This window comes from Salvelinus fontinalis, unplaced genomic scaffold, assembly GCF_029448725.1.
Source record: "Salvelinus fontinalis isolate EN_2023a unplaced genomic scaffold, ASM2944872v1 scaffold_0792, whole genome shotgun sequence".
NCBI lineage: Eukaryota > Metazoa > Chordata > Actinopteri > Salmoniformes > Salmonidae > Salvelinus > Salvelinus fontinalis.
Window position 1 is genome coordinate 80,140 of NW_026601001.1, and position 8,315 is coordinate 88,454.

Genomic DNA, 8,315 nt, shown 5'->3' on the forward strand with positions numbered 1-8,315 from the left:
AATGATTCCTGATAAAACCTGCGTAGGCCATCTCATGAAGTAGATTATAATGATTCCTGATAAAACCTGCGTAGGCCATCTCATGAAGCAGATTATAATGATTCCTGATAAAACCTGCGTAGGCCATCTCATGAAGTAGATTATAATGATTCCGGATAAAACCTGCGTAGGCCATCTCATGAAGCAGATTATAAAGATTCCTGATAAAACCTGCGTAGGCCATCTCATGAAGCAGATTATACATTTTCCTTATAAAACCTGCGTAGGCCATCTCATGAAGTAGATTATAATGATTCCTGATAAAACCTGCGTAGGCCATCTCATGAAGTAGATTATAATGATTCCTGATAAAACCTGCGTAGGCCATCTCATGAAGCAGATTATAATGATTCCTGATAAAAACCTGCGTAGGCCATCTCATGAAGCAGATTATAATGATTCCTGATAGATTGATGAAATCGGGGCCTGAGCCTCCGTAGAGCAGAGTTAATCCCAGTAGGAGTTGCATGGGAAAAATATGTGATTTATTGAGTTGATGAACAAGGTCAGGATGAGGTGAAATAAATGAACAAGTGAAGTGCAGCTCAACCATATGGAGAGAGGGGGGAGCAGGAAGAGTGATGCATAACAAGTTGACCAGTTACAATGTCATGCGTCAATCAAAAAACACATATGATCAGGCAGCCTCCCTTTCTCCCCACCTGTCTACTAAGACTTTCACTCCACCTGAATATAGCAATTCAACAGCTATCCCGCCGCCTGCACAGATCGCCATGGTCACGACAGAGACAGACATTGTTTTCCTATTTCTGAGGTCATTGACTGCGTCCATAATGTGAAATGTATAATGTCTGTCAATCAGTGGCTTACATTTTCAAGTCAAAGCAGCACTTCTAATGGCATTTTTAAATGTATTGTGCATTGACATTATTGGTAGCCGTCAAGAGTTAACCAATCATGTCCACACATCTGATTACAGAATACCTTGAACCAGAATGTCAGAAATTAGTGTTATCTTGTCCCTCATTCAGTAAGTGTCAGCAAGTTCACAGCCAAAATTGTAATTTGACTTCCCAGGAAATTGTCTATCCATTTTGAGGTCATAGACCTGATTCTAAATGCAGTCAAGAGAGCTATCAAGTGATAAGGCTTATCTATGAGGAATGAAATGTCTTTTAGCCCCCTCAAAGGGCTACATGGCCTCATCTGACTTATGCTACAGTAGCTGCAGCCACCCAGGTAGCTCTCTTTCGCTCTCACTCTCTCTCTCACTCACTCTCTCTTGCTCCCTCTCTTTCTCTCTCACTCTCTCTCTCCCCTCTCTCCCATCTTTCTATTTCCCTCCCGCCCCTCTCTCTCTCCCTCCCCTCTTTCTCTCTCTCCCTCTCTCTCTCTCCCCCTCTCTCTCTCCCTCTCTCTCTCTCTCCCCCTCTCTTTCTCTCTCTCTCTCCCTCTCTCTCTCTCCCCCTCTCTTTCTCTCTCTTTCTCCCTCTCTCTCTGAGCAGTACAGTAGTAAGGGGGATGGTTAGAACACAAGGTCATGTACAGCACTGTTTCCTATAGGATGGTGAAGACATGCTTTACTCTGAGGATTATCTTTCAACTTTTGATTCAAATGCTTGAAGATATACTTTAGGCTAATAAGGTGATATAGTATACATTGTGAAATTTGATACAAACAAATAAAAACAAGTGACTAACAGACAGACAAGAGATTTTGTTAATATTATTCTTTATTATGAAGTGACAATGCCTTGTTGTGTCTTGTGCTTACATCATTTGAATACTGACTGGAAAGGACATTTTCCTCCCTCCAGATATCTCCTGAAATAAGGTTTGTTTCATTCTTTACTGCTGTAAAAATGTTCAATCCAAAGGATTATTTACAAAGCCTCTTGCAATAAATTATTATTAATTCATTCTTTATTGGAAATACAAAACAGAGGTCAAGCTAATACGAGTTCTTGTTTTTTCTACCTGAATCTCTAGGTTCATTGTGCTACTTTTTAAGGTGTAAATGAAGTGCTTTATTATAGACAAATCTGTGGCACACCAATGAGGTTAAAGAAAGGCATCTTGTCCATCAAGCTGAGTGTGGATGCAGTGCAAAGTTTGCCCACCTTAAGTCAATAGTGGGTTCCAGTGTTTTTCATCCCAAAATAACTACCTATTCCCTACATAGTGCACTAGTTTTGGCCACGGCCCATAGGGCTCTATATAGAATATAGGGTGCCATTGGGGACCCAGAAGGTGTTTGACCTTTGTATGACCTTAATGGGTGCCCTGTAGATTTGGATACATGTTCTGAGGTGCTGGGAGCTGAAGTACTACAAGCCTACGGTCCTAACGGTCCTAACGGTCCTAACGGTCCTAACACTACTGTTGAAATAAGAGGCAGGCAATGCATGACGTCAGAGGAAAAGAGGACGTGGTTGCTTTCTTGTTGTTTCACTAACACTACATTGGCATTTTCCCTGATGTTGTATTTTTTTGTATGACTATAGATGCGTACTGGAGTAAAACATACCTGATTTTAAAAACTGCTATACAGTAGGTAATAGTTCATAATCATTTTCAAAAAGACCATGCATTAAGTGATTATTGCTTTATAATTCGTCATGTGGCTTCAGCAGAAATATTGCCAACAGATACTATCTAGATTTTGGAGAAGAAAAAAATCATAAGCTTTGTGATACTGGCATAGATTTCATTTCTGCATGCAATAATTTAAAATGGTAGTAAACGAAGAATAAGTGACAAACGCTTTGGCCTGTTCATGAGAGGTTGGCAAATTCACACATTAAAGTGCAAAGAATAGGTAGTGGTATCAAATAAAAACAGACCAATATGTCAGACATACTATATAAACAAATACATATAAATAGCCTAATGTACAAATAGATAAATAAATAAATAGATTAATTAATTAATTAATACAAACATAAATGGCATTTACCTCAACGGAGAGTATGGTCAGTTGCAGCAGTACATTATTATCCAACATTAAAATGTTCGACTTTTGTTTGGAGCAATCCAGTATTGTCATCTTCGTCAAATTTCAAAATATATGATTTCATATTTACGCGCGGTGGAAGGTATATTCTATCCACGTGACTGGAGGAGGAAGAGGATTTTTAAGTGCATGCGAAGATCATCAGTAATTCCTTCGGGTGGATTTCAAGGAGAATACAGAAAAATTGTGCTATTATTGTGGTTCCACTGGAAGTTGAGGTGGATTTTAGGAAAGGTTTGGCAGAATTAGTCAAGCAAAAATATAATGTTTTGTCTGCACTTTTAATGTGGACGTCATGGAGAGTCATCGAGATCAGGACTCAAGGGCGAGAACGCGCCTTTGAAGCACGCGGACTCGTAGTGCTTATTCAGGTAGGACTTGAGAGCGAAGGTCTTGTCGCACCGTTTGCATTTGAAATGCTTGAAAGCGGAGTGAGTCTGCATATGCGCGCGCAGGTTGGAGCGGTCTGCGAACGCTTTTCCGCAGTGTGCACACCCAAAGGGCTTCTCGCCCGTGTGTGACCTCATGTGGCCCTGCAGTAGCCAAGGTCTGCTGAACGCTTTGGCACAGATGTCACACTTGTGCTTGAGGTCATGGGTGAGCAGGTGCATGGCCATTGCTGGCATGGACACGTACACTTTCCCACAGGTTGCACACTTCTTGGCCATCTTGCTGTCCAGGCTCCGGTGGGTCTGCTTATGCCTACTCAGGTTGGAAGACGTGGCGTAGGTTTTCCCACATTCGTTGCATGTGTGACGCTGTATGCTCCTGCTGCTGGGGCTGCTGATTACTTTCCTCCGTGACCTTCCGTCCGTGATGTAAAACGCGTCCACCGTGTAGCAATCACTCACCGCGGTGTCCCCGTTGATGTAGCCGGAGGTGACGTCCGACTGCGGACTGTCAGGCTGTTCTGAGTCCGGGGCGCCGTAGTCGCTGTGGATGCCATCGTAGAGTGGCTCCGGAGAGGGAACTTTAATGGCACCGTCGCTTTCTCCATCGTAGACAGACGGGCTGATGTAGTCACTAATGTACCCTGGTGTGAAAAATAACAAGAGCTTCATTCAATTACTCATTGTCGCGTGGGGATTCTTCAAGTGGGAACAATCTGCTTAATAGATGCAACAAGCTACAGGCAGCACTTTTCCACTTGAAATCGGCTACGGCACGTTATCACCAAAGCCTATGCGTCCTGTGCACTTTATTCAGCTTTAGGCGAGTCTAAAACGTTTTTATTTATCTGGAAGCACGACCCTTTTATGCGTTAACCTATAGTTGCCAATTACACACAGTGAGAATAAACATAATTTAACAACATAACCTACTGAGATGATTAGGCAACATTATACCGCCGGTCTGAAGCGATGGATAAGCTAGTTTACATATCATCATGAAATATGATTCAGCCTTCTGACTGACATAATGTCTAAATAATAGGGCTATACAACAGTGTTCCAAAGCATAACGGGTAATATAGGTGCAATGCAATCTCTTGTGTACATGCTGGTGCCTAAGTGCAGATATATGATGCACACTTGTGGGTTGTGGAGAAGTTTTGCATCAGCATCACAAGCATCATTCCTCCCCATGCTCCGAGTAGGCAAGATGCGATAGGCTATTTACACATTCAATTGGTTTGTTTCAAAACATACAGGCTAGAATTAGCCTACAAATGTATAGGTAGGTGTGTTTGTCAAAACTAATATAACAATGGAATCAGATTGAGTCATGAATGCAGCGCAAAAACGTGCAAACGTGGCAAAAAAAAGACACCGTGCATAATAAGCAAAAATATATATAACATAATCAACATCAACATCAACATTCCAAATGATAAATAATGTTTATATTTACCTTTATCGTGAATCCGTAGACTGAGGTTGGTCCTGGATCGTCCATAAGAACTCTCAAAATCACTGGATGAAAAATCATCAAGCTTCACCTTTTTAACCAGGAAAGACCTTGGCATGTTTCTGGTGCTGCACCGAAACAACAACCGTCCAGGGCAGGGTTACTGTCCTCATGCAACGCCAATGTAGAGCTGGATATTTAAATCTGAGCTTTGGATGCCTGGCTGCGTAGAGTATCAGACACCCAGTCAGTCAAACAATCCCCCAGCCAACCCGTAGTGCTTAGGTTTCTCTGTTCTACCTGCAACACCGTGTCTTGCGAAGGGAAGAAATGCAACTTCAGCACTGGATAGCTCCCTCTCAGAGGCTCGCGCAAGACGGACGAGCGAGCGGAAAGCACCCTGCAGAGTGCGCCTCTTTCTCCCGCGTGCCAATAGAGGAGAATGCAAAAAAACACGAGAGAAGCTGCTGTAATGTAAGAGTGCAACAAAAAATGGGCAGCACTTGTCAGCGTTATTTATTGCTTTCCAATTATTTCCAACTCTGATTGGTAGTCTATTTACATTTGGCTGAAAAATAATAATGTAGGTTGAAGGACCGTCACCGCTCCACTTCTCTCTCTCTCTCTCTCTCTCTCTCTCTCTCTCTCTCTCTCTCTCTCTCTCTCTCTCTCTCTCTCTCTGTCTCTCTCTCTCTCTCTCTCTCTCTCTCTATCTCACTGTTGCTGCAGCCTCTCTCTGTGTCCTGTACTTGGTGTCTGGAGACAGTTGATCAGCTGTTGGGATTTATACGGCGCTGCGATCAGGTGGGAGATGGAAATGGAAGTGCTTAATTTAATCCATCAGAAATCTCTGGGGAGCAACATTGGGATAGAATGATTTATATAGGCGGCTACTCGTCTCCCCGTCTCATTTTATTTGTAAGGAGCTCACCACCATGTTCTTTGGAGATAAGAATGGAAATGATTGTTTTATTTCAAGTCTTTCTGTATCAGTTGAAACTAGACTTACATCGCACCTGCTTACATGCAACGCATTGCATTTTATTCAGCACTTTCTCACGGTTTTGAATGGAGATTCTTTCCAGATTTGCAATGCATGCACATTCTCTTGCAATTTTATGATGACATATAATTTCTTTGAAGAATTGTAACTACTGTTCACACCGCAATTACCATACGGTGTATAGCCTACAGGCGTTCGGTCTCTACGAAATCAACTGTTAGACAATTAATAATGTATCTCTTGTCATGTTCATATGATCATTATGGGTTCATGGTTAACTTCAACACTAAATATCCCAGGTGCTTTCATTCTGACTTTGCATTGTGACACAGCAGCACCACTAACCAATAAAGCAAAAAAATGACACATGGTTTGTGATATGCACATCGCAAATACATTACATTATTCAAGCGATCACACCGGTTTACTGGAAGAATGTAGTCTCCTTATCCACCCATTTAATATGTATATATGTTAGATAGAATGAATATGTTAGATAGAATGAATATGTTAGATAGAATGAATATGTTAGATAGAATGAATATGTTAGATGTCACGCCCATGCACATCTACTGTATATATGTCTACTGTATTTAAGTAACCTAACTAAACCTACACCTAACTAAACCTACACCTAACTAAACCTAAACCTAACTAAACCTACACCTAACTAAACCTAAACCTAACTAAACCTACACCTAACTAAACCTAAACCTAACTAAACCTAAACCTAACTAAACCTACACCTAACTAAACCTACACCTAACTAAACCTAAACCTAACTAAACCTACACCTAACTAAACCTACACCCGACTAAACATAAACCTAACTAAACCTAAACCTAACTAAACCTAACTAAACCTAAACCTAACTAAACGTACACCTAACTAAACCTACACCTAACTAAACCTACACCTAACTAAACCTACACCTACACCTAACTAAACCTAAACCTGACTAAACCTACACCCGACTAAACCTACACCCGACTAAACCTAAACCCGACTAAACCTAAACCTAACTAAACCTAAACCTAACTAAACCTAAACCTGACTAAACCTAAACCTAACTAAACCTAAACCTAACTAAACCTAAACCTAACTAAACCTACACCTAACTAAATCTACACCTGACTAAACCTACACCTAACTAAACCTACACCTAACTAAACCTACACCTAACTAAATCTACACCTAACTAAACCTACACCTAACTAAACCTACACCTAACTAAACCTACACCTAACTAAATCTACACCTAACTAAACCTACACCTAACTAAACCTAAACCTAACTAAACCTACACCTAACTAAACCTACACCTACACCTAACTAAACCTAAACCTGACTAAACCTAAACCTAACTAAACCGAAACCTAACTAAACCTACACCTAACTAAACCTACACCTAACTAAACCTAAACCTAACTAAACCTAAACCTGACTAAACCTAAACCTAACTAAACCTAAACCTAACTAAACCTACACCTAACTAACCCTACACCTAACTAAACCCACACCTAACTAAACCTACACCTAACTAAACCTAAACCCGACTAAACCTAAACCTAACTAAAGCCTACTTCCCCAAAGGTTGCACCTGTGTGTTTGTCAGGACTTGCATGATGTCCTACTTTGGAGAGCTGGGCAGTTTAAGGAGCCGTCTAGTATTGTTCAACATCTGGTTTCGCTAATCAAAAAGAAACATATGAGCAGTTACCTTCAGAGGCTCAAGGATGTCCAATTAAAGAGTACATTCACCAGCTGCACTGCAGACATCACTACCTGTAGGCGTTTAGGTCCATGTGTAGATTCCACGCTAGACAGGATGCTCTTTGAAGCTCACCTGCTTGTTGTACTGTGATTCCACACATAATCATCAGCACATTTTCTAGGATTCTATCAGTGCAAAGTTCAGATCTATACTACAGGCTACATGACATCACTGGTGACTTGTGTGCTGAAACTTATACTGTACAGCTCTGGCAGCTCACCTCTGGTACTGCTACTGCAAGCTCCTCTAAACTCTTAAACAACATATCACTTCAATCCTTTTTAGGGATGAATTGTTAGTTTTAATTGACACCGTCAGGTGAGGTAACATGTGAAGGTGACAGTCAGGCAGGCCTAGCAGTGGAGTGGAGGCTGAGGTGGCGGGGATGGTGACGGTGCCCAGCTGGTGCCTGTGTGTGTGTGTGATGGCAGAAGGCAGGAGAGGGGCTAGGAAAGGGACTAGGCAGGCAGGCTCTGCAGCTGCTGCTGCTTCCCCAGTACACACACTGCCTGCAAGCAGATGGAGAATGTCCTGTCACAGAGAGAGAGAGGCTGAGGGGGGACAGAGGCCTGTGGGGAGGAGAGGAGGATGAGGGTTAGGGTTACAGGAGGAGAGAAGAGGAGAGGAAGAGAGGAGAGGTGAAGTGAGAAAGGGAGGGGAGAAGAAGTGAGGAAGGG

General features: G+C 41.9%; 1 protein-coding gene across 1 annotated transcript; it reads right to left on the bottom strand.

Moving 5' to 3' along the window:
• Nucleotides 1-1,713: 1,713 nt before the first annotated feature.
• On the bottom strand, nt 1,714-5,625 carry LOC129847352 (transcriptional repressor scratch 1-like). The gene is made up of 2 exons (XM_055915118.1): nt 4,865-5,625; nt 1,714-4,046 (listed from the first exon to the last, which is right to left on the bottom strand). Exons 1-2 carry the CDS (start codon nt 4,977-4,979, stop codon nt 3,307-3,309), a joined length of 855 nt encoding a protein of 284 aa, XP_055771093.1. The 5' UTR covers nt 4,980-5,625; the 3' UTR covers nt 1,714-3,306.
• Nucleotides 5,626-8,315: the final 2,690 nt, after the last annotated feature.

Excerpts from the sequence above, each read along its gene's own strand:
- LOC129847352 (XM_055915118.1), bottom strand. The coding sequence starts at position 4,979 with ATGCCAAGGTCTTTCCTGGTTAAAAAGGTGAAGCTTGATGATTTTTCA. Across the intron at positions 4,047-4,864 it reads TCTACGGATTCACGATAAAG|GGTACATTAGTGACTACATC; the intron begins GTAAATATAAAC and ends TTTTCACACCAG.